Source organism: Dunckerocampus dactyliophorus, chromosome 9, assembly GCF_027744805.1.
Source record: "Dunckerocampus dactyliophorus isolate RoL2022-P2 chromosome 9, RoL_Ddac_1.1, whole genome shotgun sequence".
NCBI lineage: Eukaryota > Metazoa > Chordata > Actinopteri > Syngnathiformes > Syngnathidae > Dunckerocampus > Dunckerocampus dactyliophorus.
This window is the reverse complement of record NC_072827.1, coordinates 12,339,882-12,364,318: the sequence shown is the minus strand read 5'-3', so window position 1 is coordinate 12,364,318 and position 24,437 is coordinate 12,339,882. Positions and strand designations below refer to the sequence as shown.

Sequence of the window (24,437 nt, the reverse complement as noted above, 5' to 3'; positions counted from 1 at the left end):
TCACGTGGGCCAAAAGCCTGACTTGAATCGCTTCCTCGTCCAATAGCAGCGAAGAATTCAGGATGACGCATGTGACGCACTTTTATTAAAAGAGGGGCGGGGCTCCGAGCTATGCTCGGCTTGTTGAGGGGGTTTCAGATTATGTGAACGTCATCTTTGATCGCATATGTTGGATAATATTTATACTACTACTTTTGGTCTTGGAATGTGACGTGTAATTATATTATTTTTCTTTCTTAATCAAGTTGGGGAAATACTAGTGATATTGTTCAGCAATCCATTTAATGGCCTGCTTCACGTGAGGGACAGAGCATGTGTCACAAAAACAAACGAAAAAAATGACATGACATATCATTTAAATAAACGTTTATTATGCTGAGCAGACAAAGTATTCATAAAATGAACAACTTTCCATTCAAGTTTCCAACATGCATCTGTTTATGTGATTGCCAAGCAACGTGAAGAAAAAAATTTGGCCATTCAAGTTAAATATTTTTTTTACCTGTTTATCTTAAGGGCATCTGAATTATTGATTTTTAAATCAGCACAGTAGAACCTCAACACTTGACGAAAAAACATCACCGCATAAATATTCAAAAATTGTGGACAAAACAGTGGTATGTGTTTGCTGTACTTTTTATACTTTATTATCACACATTTATAAATTATTGCAGATTTAGGGTGAATGAGATGTGTTTTCTGCAAAAAAAAAGATAAAAAATATTGAAAAATAACTTTTTTTTAACCAAAAATCCGCACATTTGCAGGGATCCACTGTACAGTATCGAAATGTACTTGTAATAAATCAAATGAGCTGGCATTAGTTTTGAAATTTAGAACAAAAACAAAGCTAAGGAATGTGTAAATTATAATCAATCAAAGATATGCACTTTTTATGACAAAATCCAGTTGAGGTTAAACAATTTGGGATAATCCGATTGAACAGTCGGCTTCAATTCCGAATCTGGAGGAAGTTGGGGTAAGAGGATAACTTTCCCTGTATTGCAAGCGGCAATAAGCACATCCGGTGCTTGCAAATGCCACAGTCCATCAAGCTGTAACGCAACAGTTGCCATGAAATACAGCTGGCCACTATCAAGCTTATTATGCATGTGTTGGCACTGTGAAGTAATTGTACCCAATTGTAATTTTCCATACAGACTTGACCAAATAAATATGTGTATATCTGAAACCAAGTAACAGGAAACACTGATTTCATAGATAAATTCTCCATTCAGTCCACACATAACACAAAAAGTTACACACAAACAAACTTAAAATGATAGCCAAAGCTAATACAGGAACAGGAAGGCCACATAGTTTGCTTAATATCAAAGAAAATACACATGTATAATATATAAAATAGTGATAATAACAAACAGTGAATAATAGATATAGGCATTCTTCATTTTTCTTTGGACTTACTCTTTTACTATGCAAGAGACTCAGTAACACAGTAAAAACATCATAATGTGTTTGGACTAAATAGCCAGGGCAGCCCCTCCCTACATGCAGAACACGTGCTGTGCATAAGGCCCCGCGATCCATGGGGGCCCCCTTTTTGCGCAAGAGTGCGCATTCTCTGCAAATGACTAACAGCGTGCGGCAGAAAAAGAGACTAAAATTGCAGAATTCACTCATTCACATGTCAGACCCTTGTGGTGTAATGGTACAGCTGCTGCCTATCAAGGCAGACGGCATGGGTTCGTTCCCACCTGTTCATTTGTTAAATGAAATTCTGCTCAGGGTCCCAATTTGGCCCGAAGCGGCCCTGTAAATAGCAGTGTAAAAAAAAAAGCTGCAGTGTGAAAATGAATGTGTAATATTCGTGAACTCTCGGGAACTTGCAGTTCTACATGCAAAAAAAGACTAAAAGTGGATGTGGGGTGTTTACTTTCTTGCAACAGTTTCGGAAAGCTTCTTCAGTCTCTTCTTCAGCTCCAGTGGAAATTTCTCATAGCACTTCTTGCAAACCGGCTTCATGTCAAACTCCACAAACTTGTTCCTGTGAGGGGAAAAATGCCAATGGCACCAGTTAATTACCTCACTTAATAGAAAAGCAATTTAACCATGACAATTCCGGTACTAATATCTGGTTCTTTTCTCTATCAAATGCCTATAATTCAAATAACTCTGCCATTCTCACTCAGGACACAAAATCACTGTCAGGACATGGCACGTGTCATACCCAGTGGCACGCCATCATTTCCACAGCTGAGGCAAGAAAGCTGCCGGAAGTGATTAAGGCCCTCTGGGCCCAGACAGAACAAAGCTGTCCCTTCAACATGTGACTGATCTGATGATTTCCCTGTTTGCATTGCGTAGGTTTCCCAAGAACTTCATCTCCACTTGTGTTCCTGGGGCCCCCATTTATAAAAGTTTGCTGCATGCAAAAACTTGCGTCAGAAGGGGTGAAATGTGTGTTCGCATCTTTCGCTGCAAAAGTGGGTATTGGTTCAATAAATACTTTTCACCCATGGGTGGAGCTCAACCATCTTTTTTAGACACGGAAATCACAATGTACAATGACAACAAATCAGCTAAAGATAACAGGCAGAAAGTGAGGGGGAAAACTGACCAAGTCCAGTTGAAGTGCGCAGAAGGAAATGAGAGAGGATGATCACAGACACATGGGTATCAACGGTTTCTTCTTTTTCTCTTTTGAGTCACGCTCCCGCTTTGCCAGACGGCGTTTCATGTCGTCTGGGAGGCGTTCGTAGCAGTGCTTACACACTGGCTTCAGATCCACCTCCACAAACTTATCCCTGATAGATCACAGGGGAAGGATTTCCCAGAGGACAGGAAAGGGCAGCCAAAGCAAAAAGGAACAGAGATAGGACAGGGTTATAGAGAAAAATGGCATAAAAGGACACAATGATTGCCAGGTTGGAAAGAAAAAGGCACATTAAAAGGGTGAAAGATGCAAAAAGTCATAGACAGAGCTTGTGGCAGCACTATAATAATATTAGGTGGACTCCACGTTGCACTTGACAGGCTTTGTGCTACTTACTTGAGGGTGAGCTTGGTATTGCAAGTCGAGCAAGCAAAACAGTTGACGCACCAGGCCTTGTTGAGGGCTGACACCACTGAAAATAGAAGCGAGAACCAACGTGTCAAAGAAAACCACATAGTGGGGGTGATGTAATATAACCACCGACTTAATTCATCAACAAATACAGCTGCAAAAATCTCACCATCTCCTTCTATAACGCGATTGCAGTGGTAGCAAACATCTCCAAACAGCTGAAAGCAACAAAAAGGAAGAAAAACAGAGTGTTAGCACTCGCACAACTTATTGATACGTTACAAAAACACAATACAAGCAGGACTCTTTCATGTTTCATAAAAATAAATGCAGTCAGATCCCATGCAAACATGCACGAGCTGAAGAGATGTTAAAAATGTTTATATAAAAGTCAATATGAGGACTACTGGTTGATTTATAAATATTTATATTATTAATGTATTTCAAAAAAATATGGAGTTTCTTCAAGATTTTAGAGTGTGTATGTGGGAATTACCATGTATGTGGGAACTTTTTTCAGCCGGAAGAATATTTTGAAGAATTTGTGAGGTCAGAAGTCACTGATCTTGGACGAGTAGGCAAGATTTGTTGACTTCAGAATAGTAAAATAATAAATCTAAAAATATAAATGTAATAAGATGTGAAAACCATACTGTATTTCCTTACATAGTGGCAACTGGTCAGGGTTGTTTATTTAGCCATCTGGACTCAGGACTTAACTGACTCATTAAAAGCTATTTGAATACTATTTGACTTGAACCTGAATTTAGTTACATTAGTACTAAATATACTTTTAGTGCAAAATAACATATTCACAGAATTAAAAATAAATCCCTGGGGGCTTTGCTCGAACCGGCGCACTCTGCCTTCAAAGGCAGCAGCTGTACTATTACACCACCAGGGAACAACAGGTGAGCAGGTGAATTATATTCTCTTATTCTTCTGTGTCCTGCGATTACTCGTCTCTCTTTCTTCCTTCCTGCCTTGGTGCTCTATACCTCATGGCAGCAATGTGCCTTATTTGCACATTTGCCGAGAATGCAGACGTAAAATGGGCCCACTTGTATCATATTTCTGGACTTGGCCTCTATTTGGTGAAGGTGTCCATTTATTTTTACCACAATTGAATGATGACACTATGAATAAATACAACATACTATGTATATTATATATATTACAATAAATCATGTTGGCCACACAGTCAAGAGATCTGGAAGATCTGAGTTCGAATGTCCGTTGGGCATCTCTGTGTGGAGTTTGCATGTTCTCCCCGTGTGTGTGTGGGTTTTCTCCGGGTACTCCGGTTTCCTCCCACATTCCAAAAACATGCATGTTAGTTTAATTGGTGACTCTAAATTGTCCATAGGTATGAATGTGAGTGTGAATTGTTGTTTGTCTATATGTGCCCTGCGACTGACTGGCGAACAGTCCAGGGTGTACCCCGCCTCTCACCCAAAGTCAGCTGGATCAGCGGGTATAGAAGATGGATGGATGGATTACAATAAATATATATTATTTTACTTAGCATTGCAGCCTTTGTCACTTACTGAAAGGGCACTAATTGGTTCTTTTTGGTCCTACATACAATAATTACACGCTACAAGCTTTTTAGCCTGTTGCAGCAATTTCCTTTTAAAATCTACTGTCAACATTAATTTTTACAGAGCAGTGTGTGTTGTATGAAGACTTTTAACATGACAAGACTACAATAGAAATTGCGGCCCCCCTAGTGGCAACACCTAGTGGCAACAGCTGTTTCCATATTCATGACATATGCAGTACTCAAGTTAGTATTACCTGGTTGTAGTGGGTTTCACAGTAGGCCAGGCCCTTGCGCTCGTAGTGACGGTGTCCCAGGAAGGGTTTCTCACACTTAGCACACACAAAATGCTGCAACAAAGCAACGGCCAAGCACATACAGTTAGCTTAGCAGCAAAGTCAGCTCGAGGCTGTCTTTCAGACTGTGCCACGGCCAGCATCACAGTCTCACGTAAAGTACACCTCTTCACTTCAGTCCAGCTGTCCTGGGATTGCTTGGACTTTTCAATATTTCCAATTGTACTGTTGTTTATGAGGACAGCATGGACGAGTCATAGCCAAAAGCAGCAAATAAAGCAGCAATTAAAAACATTATTTAAAATCAAATACAGGATTAGTGACTATTACTATAACAGAGGCCAAGCAGGGCTCCACAGGGCATCGGATCAATGGTTCCGGCATATCTCTCACCATGTCAAAGTGTGTCTCGCAATAAGCATGACCATCTCGCTCATAAAATCGGTGGCCCTGAAATGAGCGCTCGCACAAAGTGCATACGTGGTGCTGCGTGTGGAGGAGGGAAGACAAGAAAACGGCCAAAAAAGTGAAAAGACAAAGGATGACTGGATTTTTAGAGTAGAAAAAAATAATGGAGACAAAAGTAGGTAGGAGGTAAAGGAGGGATGGACAGATCAGACTACTGTCAAAATATCACAGTGTTGATTATTAAAATGATACTTACTTTTTCATAAAAACAGAATTCAAAATGATTGGCTATATTGAGTGGACAATGGGCCTACATTGAATGTAACTGCAGACTTAGAAAAAGCAGGAACATATTGGTGGGTCAGAGTCATTCTAATGATGACAATATAATTCTATTTTAAATCCCACACAGTAACTATGGAGGCTGAGAAAAGCAAAAAACTGTGAAACACTTGAAGATTTCAGAAAACAAATTAACAATAAAAAATTTTCAGAAAACACTTCAAAACCTGCAAAAAAATTACACTCAATCCGGAAAGGGAATAACAGTGCATGTCCATCCATCCATGTTCTATGCCGCTTATCCCTACTAGGGTCGCGGGTATGCTGGAGCCTATCCCATCTGACTTAGGGCGAGAGTCGGGGTACACCCTGAACTGGTCACCAGCCAATCGCAGAACAGTGCATGTCGTTGAAACAATTAACTTAAATGTGTGAGTGTGCACGGTGTGTTGCATCAAATGAAAACAAAGGCCATCAAACAGCGGTGAAGGCTGATCTTTTGTGTCAGATATACTGAATGCAGCAGACAAAAAGAGCGCTTCTAACATGACTAGCTGTGCTCTTACACCAAGTCAGTCATGCATGAATACATATTTGTATGCATCCTTTATCATTTTGCTGTGCTGTTATTCCATGAGGCTGAGTTGGCAAATGTAGTTCAAATGTTGTTAGTGTAATTTCTGAAATGTAAATTTGAGGTTTTGCCAATGTTTTTTTCTGAAATGTAACTTTGTCTCGACTTTTGTTAATGTGTTTCCTGAAATGATAATTTATTTCAAATTGTGCTGGTGTGATTCCTGGAATGTTTATTTCTGAAAGGAAAATTTGTTTCGTCTTTTGTTAATGTGTTTCTCAAAATGCTCATTTTTTTCGAGCTCTGTTCATGTGTTTTCTTCAATGCAAATTTGTTTCGCCTTTTGTTAATATGTTATCTGAAAGGCAGGTTTTTTTCAAACGTTGTTAATGTGTTTTTTGAAATGTTTCAAGTTTTGTTAATGTATTTTCTGAATTGCTCATTTGTTTCAAGTTTTTTTTAAATGTGTTTTCTGAAATGTCAGTTTCTTTCGCTTTTTGGTCATGTGTTTCTTGAAATGCTAATTTGTTTCGAATTTTGTTAATGTGAAATGTCAATTTGTTTTGAATTTTGTTTATTTGTTTTCTGAAATGTTAATTTAACTTTTCTGAAAAAAGTGTTTTTTCACTTCTTGGCTACTGTACATATCAGTATGCAACTGTAGAATCGCAGAATCATTATTAAATTATGATAAAATAATATTTTCTTTCCCAGGCTAGAGTGTACCCTGCCTCTCACCCAAAAGCATCTGGGATAGGCTCATACCAACACATATCTCCTCATACCAACGCAACCCTAGTGAGGACAGGCAGCATAGAAAATGGATGGATGGATGGATGGAAGGAATATTTTCTTTTGTTCAATCATGACACAAGTAAATGTGTGTCAGAGTTATGTGGAATATTCTTTGAAAAACAAACATTGGTGAATGAAGTCCAATGTAATTTAGCTAGCGCCCTCGCAGTGTATAGTTAAAATGTTTAAATGTAAAAGTGTTTAAAGGTCAGACCTCCACATGCCACTGCTTGCCCATGGCATTGACCACACGGCCCTCAATGGGTCTCCTGCAGGCCCCACAGATTGGAACACCCATCTTGTCATGACAGGGCAAACAGTAAAGCTCCCCCTTCAGCTCCCTGGCATCCGCAGTCAGCTCCTTACTGGAGAAAGGACAGTTTCACTGCATGAGCCGGTCATGTGACACACACAGATTACAGACCTGCCAACCTTAAAGAAATGTTATGAGTCCTGATTCTTACCCGCAGTTGTTACAGTTGAAGTGATCAGGGTGGTAGGGGTCATTCTTGAACAGAAGGGGCTGCTCCTCAATGATGGCGTGACACTTCTGGCAGATGTACTTGCCGAGGCCACGTGCTTTCTCTCTGTTGTGGCATGGGCGACACAAGTGCCTGATGGCAGAAAGAGAGAATGAAAGGTTAAACATGAATATCGTGATGAACAGGCTGTGAATGACAGCTACATTATAAACAGTGCATTGGTAACCTTCCAGCATTCTTAACGAATCCAACGTCGGCGAGCACGGCCTGGCAGATGTCACAGCAGAAGCATTCGGGATGCCAGCTATTGTTCATGGCCTTGATGACGCGGCCAATGATGAACTCTCCTGAGAAAGAAACACCCACCTATGAGGGGCTTGCTCACCCGATTGGCATAATTGTGCTTTCCCTGAACTTACCACACTGGTGACAGCATGGAGCAAAGAGCATCTGGAAGTCATGTTCACAGTATTTCCTGTCTTCAAACTGTAAAACATATGTTTCAACGTTTCACAAAAAACATAAATCTAAAAGGTAGTAGTAACAGTAACTATGAAAAAAAATCTATAATCTTCCCCTATGAACATGGAGGGGGGTGCAATGTAATAGCTCGCCTAGGGTGACACATTGGTTAGGGCTCGGCTCTGACATATTTACTGTAAGGAGGCTCCAAACACTCAACACTGCATTAAGAGTGTACTCACATCAAAGCACAGTAGTTATATTTGGACTGCAGTGAGTGTAACAGTTGGTAGGTGGGTTGAAGTCTGTCAATGACTTGATCGTGCAGTCTGATGCAATATGCAACACAACCAAAACAACAGCTTTACCTCATAGAAGAGTCCCTCTGGAAACTGCTGGAAACACTGGGCACACACAAAGCACTGCTCGTGGTAAAGTTCTCCGTTGCTGTTGACGATCTTCTCAGCCGGAGCGAACCCACTCTTGCAGCGCTCGCACATGGCGTTGGCCAACGCGTTGGCCATGTTGCTGAGGGGTAAAGACAACAAGTGCTAATCAGCATCAGGGGGTACTTTAGTGATCACAACACTTTAAAATCAGAGACGCTGGATCATATATACTGTATGGCAGTATATAGAAAAGAAAAATCAATTAGCCCGTTTCAGCACAATCAAAGCTAACTAGACAAATAATGAATAACAGCAATGAAAACATGACCTCCTTGACAGCAGTGATAAAATGTTAACACTTGACTATGAAAGTAGGTGAGGCACTGATGAGATACTAAAACACAAACACACCCACTTTCTTGGTGTCACATTTATTTTGGATTTGTTTAGGTTGTGAAAACCTGTGTGTGTTTGTGTGTGTGTGTGAGTTTAGATAGTCAGATCTTCAGATATGCTGCGACACCCTTCTGAAAACATGGCTCAAGTAATCTAATTACTTTATTATACCTTTGTAGTAAGACATATATCAACACAGTAAGACCATTAAAAAATAATTTGGTCGTCAAAGGAGGAGTGCCACGTAAAAAAAAATACAAAAATCTGATAACTCCATAACCACAGATACAAATACAATAAAGTGTCAAACTGAAATATTTTTGGCATATTTATTTTACATGTTAATGTTACTCCTAGTCTCTCGTGTTTTTTTGAGACTCATCCTTTTACTGGTCATAGGTGTAACCGTTTTCAAATATCCCTACCAGACACAGAAGAAAAGTGGGAATAAGCACAAATTCTGTTTAGATGGCCCTAATGTAACATGTGCAGTCAGCCGCGCCTTACAGGATTAGCGGTAGGAAGTGATACGTCCTTCTGGCATTTCCACCCTCTATTTTGCCACTGCCACACGTAAGAATAGATGTTCTTCAATAAACACTGTGTGTTGTGTGTGATGGCCAATTCAACCAGTCCTTCTTGCTGATAATGTTCATTCAGTATCCTGGATAGGACATCGTGGGGGTCAGAAAACCATCGTATATGCCGATCCAGAGCATCCTAAGCATGCTCAATAGGTGACATGTCCGGAGAGTATGTTGGCCATGCAAGAACTGAGATGTTTTCAGTTCCCAGGAATTGTGTACAGATCATTGCAACATCAAGCTATGCATTGCCATGCTGCACCATGAGGCGATGGTCGTGGATTAGGATCTTGTCACGGTACCTCTGTGCATTCAAAATGGCATCAATAAAATGCACTTTATTTATCGATATCCAACAGGAACAACATTTTAAAATAGAAGTCATTTAAGAATACCATCCCTACTGGTGGTGGTTTTGTCTTTTAATGAAATGACACAAAAATCTATCCACCACACTGAAGACTTCAGATCTAGGTCCTCCACCAGTAAATACAACATTTATATTTAGCCTTCATGTCATTCATGGACACATACTCAGGATACCAGTTGCCGTTTTTTTTACTTTGCATAACCACTCCTCCCCTTGGCACAAAAATAGCCCTTACTCTGTGTCCCACTCCGGCAAAGTTTGGATCTATCCCTGCACAAACAGGGTAAAACCCAGCATCTTCAGAATATCAGAATTCTTCACATTCTGTAACGCCTCAAGGTCGGACCTTACTGAGAGACACTGTATCAGTTTATGTGAAGACAGAATGTCCCAACACATCCACCTCCACCGAGTCATACAATTTCAGCACTGTCATCCGGGTCAGTGGCATGTCAGTCAACAAAATGTAATATTTGGAACTTGCGATTGTCATTTGACAGTCATTAAATACAACAACCTAGACTATACAAACTGAAGCAGCAGTAAGAAAAGCATAGTTTCTGGTGCATTTTCACGTTTTTCAAATACAGTACCATCACCCTTACAAAGTGTTGTCCTCATCATCATCACTTACAAGCGAGCATAAAAATCACAAAACTCCTTGTAGACTTTGACATCACTCTTCCGCCTCTGGGACTTTGACACCGGGACTTCTGCCTCCCCCGCATCACCATCCCGAAACCTTTGATTGTAGCCATTCATCTCCCTGTGCGGGATGTGGTCCAAGACTTCCCCATCTTCAGGTATGGCTGGTGGTACAGCGCACCCGTTCATCTCTGCACTTTTCTGCTGGTGTGTCCAATGTTCCAGCTATGCCAATGCAGCTATCAGTTAGAGCCGTAATCCGAAAAGCGAGAGGGAAATCAAAACAGTCGTCAGACTGTGCTGGGTGTAGTCTCTCTCCCTCTCTCGGGTGCGAGTGCACACACCCACTAACCTAGACACACTCCTTTCCCACATCAACTCTGTTTTTTTTTTACCCAATGACACACACTAACACAGATCCCCCTGCCTGTCCAACTCAATGTCTATTCTTGGACAAGCTACTGAAATAAAGAGCCAGCCTTGACACACACTTACTCTCCCCTACCACAACACAATTGATCATTCATTAACATATTCAGCTGTGGCATTACCAGGACTGCAGATACAGATACAATTTCCATACTAGAGCCCTGCTTGCTTTAATAATGCAAACACGCCAAAAGAATACTATGTACAGTATGTAGCGACATGAGAGAACATAGCTGTCTCTACACATGCAGTGCTGCGCACACACACACACACAAGCACTCACAGTCTGACGCGTTCATGACTTCACAGACTGTCAGGCAACATTGAACTCTTAACATCGCACATAACTTCCGGGTCGTTACACTAAAATTATTGTTGATTTTATATGAGGCTGTAATAAACTCCTCTCTACTGGCAAGTATGATGTTGTAGAGATCCAAAGTTTTGTGTTGTGTAGATGTTTTGTGTGGCTGTGAGCACATCAGGTAGGGCACTTGTGTGTTCTGCAAGTGAGGAGGACAGTTGCAGTGCATGTGTGGAGACAACTATGTTCGCTGATATTCTTCTAGCTAGGTTTGCTGATGTTCTTCTAGCTAAGTTTGCTGATATTCGTCATGCTACGTTTGCTGATCTTCTTCCAGCTAGGTTTGCTGACATTCTTCTAGTTGCGTTCGCTGATATTCTTCCAGCTACGTTTGCTGATGTTCTTCTAGCTAAGTTTGCTGATCTTCATGCTATGTTAGCTTATCTTCTAGCTATGTTTGCTGACATTCTTCTAGTTGCGTTTGCTGATATTCTTCCAGCTATGTTCGCTGATATTCTTTTTGCTACATTGGTATTATTCTTCTTGCTACATTTGTCATTCTTTTGTCTACCTTTGCTGATACTCTTCTGGCTACGTTGGACGACATTCTGTTTGGTGATATTCATATAGCTACATTTGCTGATATTCTTTTTGCTATATTTTCTGATATTTTTTTTAGGTACATTATGTTAAATGGAGGGGGAAGCCAAAGTTTGTTGTTAAACACATCAAAGACCTGGACAAATATTAAGATTCGTTATTACATATCATTATTACATCGACTATAAGGCTATTGAAGACATAACCCACAAAGACTTGATGCAGCTTTGAAGTCAACACCCTCAATGTTTTGTTTTTTTTTATTTAAAGTTTTACTAATTAAAATGTATTCCTATTCATGATTAGCAATTTATTCCCAATTTATCACTTTTCAAATTGTATTTATTCCCTTCATACTGCACAAGGTTTATCGTGATTTATAGTCCTGATTTTTTTTAACACCAATTGTGCAAATGCAATCATGTGATGTTCCTTCATCTAAGTTCTTACGCATGACTGAAGCAAATAAACACACAATACCATACCACACTCAAATAATTAAAAAAATACTTTTTAAAGTGACTTAACGTTAAAGTGAATTAATTTGCTCCAGAAAAGAACCTACTAACTACTGAGCATTTGTCTATGTGCTATATGTAGTGTGTGTTTGAGGATATCATGGGTAGAAATAGCTGTATGCGTGTGTTTGTTGCCATAAAGTGTGTCCCCTCGTCCTCCTGTCTCTGACATGACTCCATCCGTCTACAAATAGACACCCAGTGAAGCCTCAATGCCAAACTAGGTGCTGGCAGCTGCGCGTGTGTGTGTGCAAGAGAGAGAGAGAGAGGGGAGATGCACTGTACAATATATACATAAATAATATAGACTCAATGTAGTCACTTCAGAGGAGGACTTTACCACTGACAGGAATGAATGATAACTCCTACTGTACAGCAGATCGATTGAGCATTCAAGGGCCCGCATATTTGCGGGTTTCTGCACAGTGATGCAAGGTGTGAGGCTGCTGTGAGGGTTCCTTGTGGTAACAATGTTTCCAGGTTGAATCTCAGTGTTGCATGCTTAAAAAACAGTCTTTTCTTAAGAACACTCTCTCAGAGCATTCATTCATCATCTGAGGCGCTAATCCTGTTCAGGGTTGCAGGGGGAGCAGGAGATTCTAGCAGTTGGGGCCTGACAACAGCTTGGGCTGATTGACAGTCAGCCATCAGGAAAATACAATTTGGGCATAAGTTGGAACACATCCCATGCCAGCTGAGTGGTAGTCAGCTGTGTGAGCCACAACACTATTAATGTCAATATCTCTAACCACATTAAAAGTGTTTCTCGTGTCAGGCATCTACTCCATAAACAAATACTGTACTGTGCAGTCCAGCCTTTGGCTCGCGGGAGTCATGGCCAGTGATAGTGCCAAGTAGAAAGTCAGAGCCAAGAGACCCTTTCCTCTTGCATTTTGTTCTCTTACTTTAATGAAAATAGACAGAATCGTGACCTTGAAACTGAGGTACATACCGAATCGTGATTATTGCATACCGTGCAGTGTATTACAGTAGGAGTTCGGTTTGACAGGATACACTCCAACCATGGCAAGTCATTATTTTGTTGATGAATTCAATCATATTATTGGATTGTTTGAAACGCTGGTTATCCAGTACCAATACTGGAAGAAGATACAAGACAGCCTCACTGATGTGGCACTATGATGATTTGTCTATGGACTAAATGTGCCATAAATGTAAGTTAGGGATAGAACAGATGCCATCTATCCATTCTTTTTCTATGCCGCTTATCCTAAATAGGGTGGCGGCGGTATGCTGGAGCCTATCCCATCTGACTTCAGGCGTGAGGCGGGGTACACCTTGGACTTGTCGCCAGCCAATCACAGGATAGAACAGATGTGCCTTCCATATTGGTCATGGAAAGAAAATCACACCCATTCATCTGGTCTGCAGCTGATTGAGTAGGTTGAGTTAAGGGGTTCTTGTCCCGAGCAATGCCTTCAGACAAGCATGCACAGACATGCTAGATGAATGCTGTTGGATGCACAGTTCTCATTGTAGGTGGGAATGTTCGACTAGCGATTGTGGACGCCGTCACTGTCACTTTCCCCATTGTGCATTAAGTTATGACTGAATGTTCTGTTTATTACTGACAGTGGTTAATTTCTTTCTTTTTTTTTTTTTTTTTTTTTTACTTGTGACTTAATGAAGTTAAAAGGTTAAGTTAAAACATAACCTGTCCACTCAAAGTTTCATTAGGTCGACAGCACAACCGATCAATTTTTCAGAACCCCACAAAAAGGGGGCCAAACCAGTATGCTGGAACAAAATGTGTCTCTTTAGAGGTTACACTACATATACAGTGAAACTTCAGTTTCGTACGCCCCTGATTCGGTTTTTGACACCGATTATTTTCACAAATATGTCTTAGTTTTCGTCCACTCTCTCAGTTATCGTTCGGCCAAACAGTACGCCTAAGAAATTAGTTGAGTGGCCAAACAAAGCATCCGCGCTTTGGTGACTCGGTCTCTGTGAAAAATGGATAGTGGTTCTTCTAGAGTTGGGACACTATAAACAGATTCCAGTGAAGAAATCCTTTAATCAACTTTTATTATATGGGCGTGTGGGTGGTTCAACCGTAATTTCCGGTGTGTAAGCCTTTTTTTTGTCATGCTTTGAATCCTGTGGCTTATACAGTGATGCAGCTCATTTGTGGTCACGTTCTGGTCTCGCAACATCTTGCGTGCTTCGCAGCAGTCATTTTGCGCATAGTACGCGCCCTCGTCATTAGTCATGTATGATACCACTGATTTCTTTTCCAATTCCATACTGAGCAAAATTCAGGCTCATCCGATACCGATACTTCGTGCAAATACAATTAACTTGTCGGGTAAATCTCAAAAAGTAGAGTGTTTCAAATCATAACACAGCTCATAAAAAAATGAATATAAGACATCACAATAATTTATTTTGTTCTTTTAAACAACTGCATATCATTTAGACAAGGTCCCAATAATTTTGATACTTTCCACTGTGTTCCAGTTAATAATATACAGTACATTACTTCAAATGACTGAAGTATCAAAGTATCGATGTTTTGATTTGAGAATCAATTTAAGAGCCTAAAGATCTGGTATCGGCGGTATCAATATTCAGTATAGAGCTGCACATCACTATTCATTATGTAAACGCGTAGTGAACGCTTGTGATGCAGCTTTCCGGTTGAAGGTGACCTCCTTTTACTCATCTCTGCTTGCTAGTCTTCAATAAAGGTAATTTTAATTCATTATTTATATTGTTTGTGTTAATGGTATAGGATGTCTGGAATGGATTAATTTGATTTACTTGATTTCTTAGATAGAAATGACATTTTCTGATTTATCCAACAATCAAACATCATCAATGACATTAAGTGCATTCCTTGTAGAAGGTCTGCTGGATTTACAATGCCCGAGAGGTAAAAAGTGAAAGAATGTGAGACGTGAATTTAAAAACAGTTATAGCAACTGTCAGCAGAGTCTCTGGTGTCTCCTTGCTATACAGGGCGGGAGTTGGACACTTTCTCACAGGGTTGTTACAGGTCAAAGGTCAGATCACACACACAGAAGATATGATCGAGCTTAGGTCATTCCTTCCCAAATCAATGCATATACATTAATGCACTGTAGTTTTTTGCAGCAACTCATGTAAGACTGGCAAATGCAGTCACAGTATACAGTTATCTCATGCTCTACATTGTAAAATGTTACAAAAAGGTGTGTGGAAATAGCTTCCCTATTAAACCAGCTGACCCAATTCCATGCTAACTATGGTACTAACTCTGCAGACGCCTTTCTTTTTTCAGTTTCAGTTCAAACAAATCAGCAAGGCCTAAGTATAGTAGTAAGTATGACATCCTCAATCGACAACAGCTGAGTAAAAAAAAATGCTAATGACTGCATAAGATAACAGGTATTTTTTTGAATTTGAAAAATCTATAAATCAGCAACAACAATTAAAAACCAAACCCAGTTCGTGCTTCAAATTTTGTGGCTTCACTTTATCACGTTTTTTTTTCACAAATACTGTATATTTATTAATAAATCATCGCTGCTTTGTGGTTGAATACAGCCTATTATTAGTCAAAGGATATGCATATTTAAGCAAACTATGTATTTTTTTCCCCTTAATTAAGCATTTTCAAGCAAGAAAATGGCTAAATGAACTAAAATATACATTTAAGGCATTCACAGATATGATACGTAGTATTCTACACTGGTAATGTTACATTGATGAGACAATAGCCACCACAGGAAGTACTGTACAGAATAACAAGTTAAAAACATGGAACTCTTCCAGTGCTAACATGTGAGAGTCTATATTATGTCTTATACAGTACAGGCCAAAGGTTTGGACAGACCGCGTTTTCTTTATTTTCATGACTATTTACATTGTAGATTCTCACTGAAGGCATCACAATTTTGCATGGAATACATGTGGAATTATGTACTTAACCAAAAAGTTTGAAATGACTCTAAATATGTCTGATATTTTAGATTCCTCAAGGTAGCTTTTTTGAAAGCGCTGCAAACCCTTGGTGTTCTCTCAATGAGCTTCATGAGGTAGTCACCTGAAATGGTATTCACTTCACAGGTGTGCCTTGTCAGGGTTACTTAATACAATTTCTTGCCTTATTAATGGGGTTGGGGCCATGGGGTTGTGCTGTGTGTGTCCAAATGTTTGGCCTGTACTGTATGTCTTATTTTCTCTTACTATGTTTATTATATTGGATAATACGAGTGTAAAGGTGACTGTAGGGGTGTTATTTCTTGTCTAGAGTGCTCTAATAATGTTAAAAAACGCATCCAGAAGGTCATTAACAGGTATTCTATAGTCTAAATACAAAAAAAAAGATTAATAAATAAGGAATCCTACTTACTCACACTTACTTTGCATTTTCTCTATAATGTTCATTTTAGTTCATATTTTTGGGTTTCTACAACGGATTAAATGGATTAACATGACTTCTTATGGGAAAAATTGCTACCGCTAACACTATAGTACATTTCGTTTTTTGTCCGACCTTCTGAAACAAACTAACATCAACAAAGAGGTAGTAATCACTGTAATGATCACACAGAGCTTGCAGCGTCAAACACAAAAGATAGAAAATACTAAATTAAAAAAAAAAAAAAAAATTACGCACTGCATACTGCTTAATTTGAATGTGAGATCGTCTTTTATTTTGTGATTACTTGCTGTAGTTTACAAAAACAAACCTGCAGTGACAAGTACTTCACAAAAACATTTACCGGGATATGACACAAAGTTTTGAACTGGTGCCATACAAGCAGACGCAGGTTGAAAAATGTATCACACGCCCTGCTAACACAAACATGTACAGTGTCAACATCAACCATGGCAACAAGAGACTTTTGCTTGGGAAGCCGACAAGAATATGGACACACCCACCCATGTCAACACACACACAGCTTCAAATGACGCCCACTTTGACCTGCCCTATCTCTGAGACCACTTGAGTCCACAGGGAAAACATAAAAACCCACACACAAATGGGGCCATGTAACATTTCATTAACACAAAGTAAACCACTCTTTGACCATGAGTGGTTGTACATTGAACTGAAAAGCTAGTGTTCAGTGTTCATCATATTGTACTTTCATGGAAAGCAAAACTTAAGACTGTACTTAATACCCATATGAGTAAAAGTTAGTTGTTTTTTTGGGCAGAATTTGCAAAACTCTAGTAAAATAGTCTCATATGTTTGTGCCGTTAAAATGGTTCACCAAGGCCCCCCATTTTCTCCAAATTAAACAATAACAGTCGCTATCGTTTGTGCTGTTGTGCGCAGGTAAAATGATCGTTTGTGCTGTCATACTTAACCACTTCTGAGCCTTTTGTCATGGCAGTAATTTATAGCAATAAATAAGCACAAAAGCTGGAACAAAATGATTAAAATAATAGCAGCTTTGATTGATTTTAATGTAGCAACTGATAACATGTGAAGTTTGCAGTAGTATGTAAAACCTCTCATATTGGATACAATTAGATAGTGTACTTAATATTGCTGGGTGTGAGGGTATTACATGATAAATGTACGGCTGTACGTGGGAATATCACCAAGTCCGTATGTTTAACCTGACCAGGAGAACACCTCTAAAGACAGAGCCCCCCTCTTTGTGTCTACATTCTTCACATTGCAACATTCCTGTAACCAATTGAGGAGGGAAGAGCTGATGGTGATGTATCGCCACACCACAATTGCACATGCTGTTCTACTCATCAGAGAGGAATGATTTGAACTACTTTGTAATGTGTCTTCATGGCACCACAAAGACCCTGTTTGATTGGTTACAACACTGAAGTCAAAGTCTCACAGCTCAGCTCAAGATAATGAATGGTCTAAAAATAGAAACAAGACAATGGACCACTTCAGCATTTTCATTTTAGTCACACCACACAGAAAGTATATTAAAAAATGGGGCAGTGGGAGGGGAGAAATAATCCCCCATTAGCGATTCAGGATTAATTCTTGTGACAAGGCAAAGCAAGAAAAACTTCATTGGACCATGAAGAGAAGCCTTCATTCATTCTTGATTATGTTCCTGATTGCACAACAAATGGTACCAAACTAGAGACTATAGCCACCTGAGTGAACTTTAGCAGCAAGTGAAAAAGATTCACCAGAAAAGGTAAGACACACCTGAAGCCGTCCCCGAGCACACCATAGCTGTCTGGTCTCTCTTGTCTTCGCCTGTACAAGTCTGAATTTTCCAACGCCTTCAGTCTCAAGGAGTTCATCTCCCAGCCACCTCCGTTTGTTCCTTCCTCGTCGTCTGCCGAGAGCACACAACCCCACTGGGCCACAAATGTGCCACAGAAAGTGTGTGTGTGTGTGTGTGTGTGTTCAGGGTTGATCCAAATAAAAAGATTAGGCTTGTGTCACTTGCCCCTTGGTTTGACACACCTCCTTGAGGAAGGACATACAGAGGTGTGGTTTCACTGCCAGCGCACCTATCAGCTGCCTCTCTGACCGTCTTCTGCAGGTAGAAGGCAAGCACTTGGGAGGAGAGAAGCATTCCGGCCTTCGCCTCCACTGTGTATTTGCCTCCTACTAATCACTGGCCCAGTAACAAAGAGCCCAATAAGAGAAGCACAATACCAAGACCCATGAAGACATTCATTCATTGACAAATTTTCCGTAAATCCAACCTCACCTGCGAAACGATTCAGTGTTCAGATTTTGAGGCTTTTTAGCAAACTTGCTTGGACAGGATAATTAAGGATTTGCTTGCTTCCTTGCTTTGTCATGCTGGAAGAGAACAGGCGTCTTCCCAAAACTACTCCTTTCAAGTCAAAAGCATAAGACTGTCAGAAATGGATAAAGATGGGTAATTACTGTTAGGAAAGAACTACTTTTCCTCTGCGTTGAACAAGACCTGTTGAAGGCTTGTTGAATATTAGGAAGGGAATATTTTCTCTCTGCTTTGAACAAGACATGTTGTGAAGGCTTGCTGAGAGCAGAGGGTAAATATTCCATTCCTAACAGTAATTATCCATCTTTATCAATTTCCGACAATCCTATGCTTTTGACTTAAAATGAGCAGTTCTGGGCAGGCGTCTCTTCTCTTCCAGCATGACAAAGCAAGCAAGGAAATTAATTATCCGGCCCATGCACATTTTTGACATGTCATTGTTTTCCCAAAATCGTACTGTTAGCCGCTCCTATCAACAAGCCTTCAACATGTCTTGTTCAAACGGGAGGGAAAATATTCCATTCCTAACAGTACAATTTCGGGAAGCTAAAAGGTATGTCAAAAATTTGCTTTTGAATACGGCCGGAAAACTAGGCAGTTGGTGCGTGTGCACTTGGTACAGGCATGATATCAGGGCGGCTGCTCCCTACACGCAGAACACATGCTGTGCGTAGCGCCCCACGATCCATGGGGTGGCCCAATTTTGCGCACGGGAAGACATTCTCGGCCAATGTGCAATGAATGCGCTTCGAGAAAAAAAAAGGACTCACAATTCACCAGTCATCACATACCAGCCCCTAGTGGTGTTATGGTACGCAGAGAGTGCAGGTTCAATCCTAGCCTTGGAGCACACAAAACTTCAAGGGGAATAAAACTATGTTTTAATATATTTTTCCCATGGAAATGTGCCTTGGAAGGTGCGAGTGTCAAAGCGCCACAGAAATTTTGGAGGGGAAAAGAAAGGTTGCGTAGAGCAAACCTTTACAGTTGAACATTTACAGTTGAAGAAGCACCTTTAGGGACTCTGCTCATCTATGAATAAAGGTGAGTAGTTATAGTAAACTTGTAAAAAAAAAAAAAAAAAAGGTGAAAAAAAATAATAGATCAAAGTGCTTTTTTAGTCCACTAGATGGCACTCATGACCCTTCGCAGGAGGTACTTGAGGAAATGGTCAAACCCACAAAGACAACTGCACACAGGAAGGTAAAAAAGAAAGCATAAGTGCACCACATATGCTCAAATCAGGATATCTTTTGAAAATATTTGTGCCTGATGACGCAACACACACTGTCAACAGTAAAATGATTGCCCAGCAGTCACAATAAGTTATTGAAAGCCGAGAGAATGTCAACTCATGAATAAATCATGACGTGTTGTGTGGGAACAAGAGACTTTCATCACCAAAGACACAAAACCTCGCTGAATTGTGCTTCTCAGGCTAAACAAAGATGCTGTGAAGGATAGAATGGAGGCAAAAACCAACCAAATGGTAGAACCAGGAAGTGTTCTCAAAACACAAAATGACAAGTCATGTCTCTTTGGTCATTGTAACTTAACAAATGTTAAATGTGAGACTATAAACGCAGTATTTAGTCCAATATTTAGCTAATAATCCCACATTAATATTGATGAACAGCTATGGTCTCAGTCACATATTCATAACTTTGTGGCACAGAGCGGTGGCCAAGTGGTTAGCATTTTGGCCACACAGTCAGGAGATCTGGAAGATCTGGGTTGAAATCTCCATTGGCCATCTCTGTGTGAGTTGGCATGTTCTCCCACATTACAAAAACATGCATGTTAGGTTAACTGGCAACTCCATAAATGATTCTTTGGTATGAATGTCAGTGTGAATGGTTGTCTATAAGTGCCCTGCGATTGACCCCACCTCTCGGCCAAAAGCCACTCGAGTGAGGATAAGAGCTAGATAGATGGATGGACTTTGTGACACATTCCAGATGACTACACTGCCACTGTGTGGACAACAGAGGTACAACAGTTTTTCAGTCTTAACGCACGCTTGGAAATAATTGTTTCTGGCTCAAAATGAACCAGTTTCTGTGCAATGGACGCCTTCTACAATGGCTCACTCATACAAGAGGAAGTACACCAAAACACAATTCACAGGAACATAACTAATGATGTGAAGTCATTGACTTGACAGCCTGATTAGTGTTTTTTGTAGACCAAAATGCAATAATAAACAACGCAGAGCATGTATTTATGATAATAATGACGTGCGTGTCTTACCACCGCGACGTGTCAGACAGGAGGGCAGATCATTTTAGTATAGCTGAAGTTCCTTTTTGCTGTCACTACAAACACTCCTACTGCTATCTCATGGCCACATCACTTCCTGTGTGTGTGTGTGTGTGTGTGTGATGGGGGTTGGTGTAAATGTATTGTGTCCGCTTGTGGTTCTGTGCCATCAAGCCCTTGTGAGAAACGGGTGAAAAAGCAGCAGAAAAGCCCACAAGATGGTGTGTTTTTAGACCGGGTGGTTACGGATGGATAGAAGGTGTGATGAGGAGGGGGGTAATAAAAGACTGTTTGTGGGGTTGGGAAGTGCAAGGAGAGTCCAGGGAACAGACTGAATATAAGAAAAGTGTAAAAGCCAAGCTGTCAGTGCAGACCTAAAAGCATACTGTCTAAAACAGTGGGGAGAAGTATGTCAGAAAAGTGTGCAAAATCATAATTTAACAACAACAACAACAACTCCAAGGTGTATGCATGACTTAATTTCACTAGCACGGTGCTCTTCCAAACAAGGTCATGTTCAGGCTGCAGATGAGCTGGAGTTGTAGCAACAACGTGTGGAATCAAAGGAGGGAAAATGTAATATGCAGGGAATGCAGAAACACTCGTGCTAGTCTTGCAGCATGCTGGAGAAAGAATGATTTATGTCAGATTGACATCAAGGAGGAGGCAGCGCTCACACAGCACCAGAGTAGAAAGAATCAAACAATCCCCAGGGAGTGGACATAACTGTACAGGAAGTGGTGTAGAAAGCAATAACTACTGCCAGGGAGTCTGTGGACATTTTTGGGAAGGGAGCAGCCTGATCTGCACAACACAATTGATTTGATTCAATTCACTTTTGACAATTTGATTTCCTCGTGGGTGTGTGTGTTTGTCTAGCTTTATGAATGCTAGGGAAGATAAGGTGACATGGAAGCGGAAATGGGATTCCAAAATAAGATTCCACATGACCATACATCTTAGCATTTAGTGCCATATTGTTCATATCAGGGCTGCAAATTTTCTTAATCAATTAATCTGAAGCTTGTTCAATTAATGGAGTGATCACGAGGCCCTGGACAGACCAAATCACTGTGACTCAAACACAAGCAGTGGTTTGGTCCGCAACATATCAGAAAGGAGGCAAACATGTCGATGACTGTTTTCCAAAGTCAAAGCTGATGTGTGTGAATATCGCGTTTTGTCTAAAACACCAACAGGTCTGCTTTCATGGATGACGAAGGCAATATTCACATTGGAGAGGCTAAAATCAGAGAATATTTACACTTTTACATCAAAAAACAATGAATCAAATACTAAAATAGTTGTCGAGTAATTGGATGATCGATCAATCAACTGTAGCAGCTCTAAACTGTTAGAACACAGGTATTACCAATATTCTTTTTTTTTAACATTTGACATCAAATTCCTGTTTCAGCTTCACAGACAGATTTTTGGTCCTCCAAAAATCCGTAGAAAACATCTCCTTCACCCTAAGTCAGCAATAATTTATATCTAGGTGATAATGCAGATAAAATGTGCAGTTTACATGTCAACCACTGTAAAAAAAAAACCCAAACAAAACTCAGTTTTTACATGTTTATATTTTATGCCTTTGATCAAACGTTGAGATTTCGCACTTTGATCGGCCGGCCTTGAGTGCTGACAACAGTTTGTTAGGCTACGGAAGCACGAGCTTTGAAAGTCAATCTGGCCTCAACACTTGATGATCACAAGTTAATGTAGTGCAAAGGTGCTGATTTCCATGTATATGCATTTATATCAAATTTAATGTTATTCATAAAAATAACTCACGTTTGTCATCATTACTTCTGAAAGTTTTCTGTGGTCCATGGCCCAGTGCCCAGCGGTTGGGGAATTGGAAATGTGAGGTTAATTTTGTAACTTTTGCTGTAGACTGAAAAAAATTGGGTTTGACATCAAAAAATGTCAGATGTATTTTCCACCCACTGGTTTTTATGTCGTTTTCACCTCTAAATGCAGTCTACACAGGTAAAATCTATCCCGCCTAATCTCAGACTGAGCACTGACATTCCGTGCCATTTATTGCATTTTAAAACAAAACATCAGTCACATGTTCGAGTCATTTTCCTGACATGAAAATGGGTGAGTTTAATTGTGCATCCAATCCATGACCAGTTCAGGGTGTACCCAGTCGCACGCAAGGTCAGCTGGGATAGGCTCCAGCTCACCCATTGCCCTAATCAGGACAAGTTGCACTGTATAAAAAAACGACGTGTAGCAGATAACGTGCTTCCTCGAGAGCACAATGGGGGCGCTAGCGAATAACTTAGTAACCAGTTTCAGATTGTTGTTAAAACAAACTGACGCAATAAAAGATGGACTGTGTTCACATTCATCAGTACATTTTTCAAAGCATTTATACGAAACTCGAGAAATGACTTCAGTTAAATGTCAGTTTCGTCAGCCTATGAAGGAGTAAACCACACCAGGAATGCGTGTTTCTCCCTTTTCCAGCTGGAAAGAAAACTGTTAACTTCCCAACTTTTCAGGAAAATGCTACAATATGAACTTCTGACTCACCCATTTGTCATTTCAGTAATGGCGAGCATCGCTGGGCTGTCTCCCAGACTGGACTGTAGGTTTGCGTCGTCGGGGTTCCAGATGTTGAAAGTCTCAGAAGAAACGCTAAGTGAGCGCGGGTCTCCCTGGAGCGATGGCGAGACGAGGCCTCCTCGAAGCGGGTCAGTAGCTTACGTTAAGCATAACTGGGCATACCACTTCCGTCTTTTACTTTCAGTGTAAAATATACATACATTAAAAAACAGCTACATGATACAACAATCCATTACTAACGAAAGTAACCTAAAATAATTGTAACCATCTATTTCTCCATTATAACAGTGGATCTGCATTTGCTTTTCCAATGTACATTTACAAATTGTTTTATTTTGAAAACCGGAAACCTTCGTGACTGTAACAACGCCTTCCAACATCCACCGCTGTACATTACTACTGCATTTTTCTACTGAAATAGACCCACCCTTCAAACTTTTGTGTTCTTGTATCAACACAATACATGCTGTTGAAGATGATCGTCTTATATAGTCCAAGACTGATTTATTTTTCCATAGCAACAAACAACATACTTCTCGTGTTACACTTTCTGCAAAGAAAAAGGTATGATAGATGGATGCACATTTGGGGAAACAATTAGTTGAATAGGAGTAAAATATTGTCTGCCGGGAGGCAAAAGCATTGTAGCATGTCTTTCCTGCATCATATTCATAAGCCATTTGTTGTTTCCCCCTGTGAATGCATCATTAAAGCAGAAGCACATTTCTTCCCTTAAAAGGCCATCCTTATGACCCCTCCCCCTTCTTATGGGAGGGAATGGATATTCTGACAGCAACAGAAAGTCAT

The 24,437-nt window shown here is 40.2% G+C and overlaps 1 protein-coding gene across 8 annotated transcripts; it reads right to left on the bottom strand.

The window, feature by feature from the left end:
* Positions 1–351: 351 nt before the first annotated feature.
* LOC129187431 (LIM and senescent cell antigen-like-containing domain protein 1) lies at positions 352–23,771 on the bottom strand. Of its 8 annotated transcripts, none has more exons than XM_054786694.1 (11): positions 23,598–23,771; positions 8,233–8,392; positions 7,822–7,888; positions 7,629–7,749; positions 7,385–7,534; positions 7,135–7,285; positions 4,823–4,915; positions 3,195–3,243; positions 3,011–3,086; positions 2,579–2,765; positions 352–2,005 (listed from the first exon to the last, which is right to left on the bottom strand). In XM_054786694.1, exons 1-10 carry the CDS (start codon positions 23,624–23,626, stop codon positions 2,621–2,623), a joined length of 1,041 nt encoding a protein of 346 aa, XP_054642669.1. In that variant the 5' UTR covers positions 23,627–23,771; the 3' UTR covers positions 352–2,005; positions 2,579–2,620. The 8 variants fall into 8 exon arrangements, with proteins under 8 accessions (XP_054642669.1, XP_054642672.1, XP_054642667.1 ...); XM_054786697.1 differs by lacking the exon at positions 23,598–23,771 and adding an exon at positions 21,045–21,101; XM_054786692.1 differs by lacking the exon at positions 23,598–23,771 and adding an exon at positions 18,242–18,619.
* Between the last annotated feature and the right edge of the window lie 666 nt (positions 23,772–24,437).

What these genes read in the sequence shown, in the direction of transcription:
- LOC129187431 (XM_054786698.1), bottom strand. Translation starts at nt 10,437, where the DNA reads ATGAACGGGTGCGCTGTACCACCAGCCATACCTGAAGATGGGGAAGTC. An exon ending in TCCATGCTGTCACCAGTGTG is followed by an intron (nt 7,750 to 7,821) that starts GTAAGTTCAGGG and finishes TTTCTTTCTCAG; the next exon opens with GAGAGTTCATCATTGGCCGC. An exon ending in GTGAAACCCACTACAACCAG is followed by an intron (nt 3,244 to 4,822) that starts GTAATACTAACT and finishes TGTTGCTTTCAG; the next exon opens with CTGTTTGGAGATGTTTGCTA.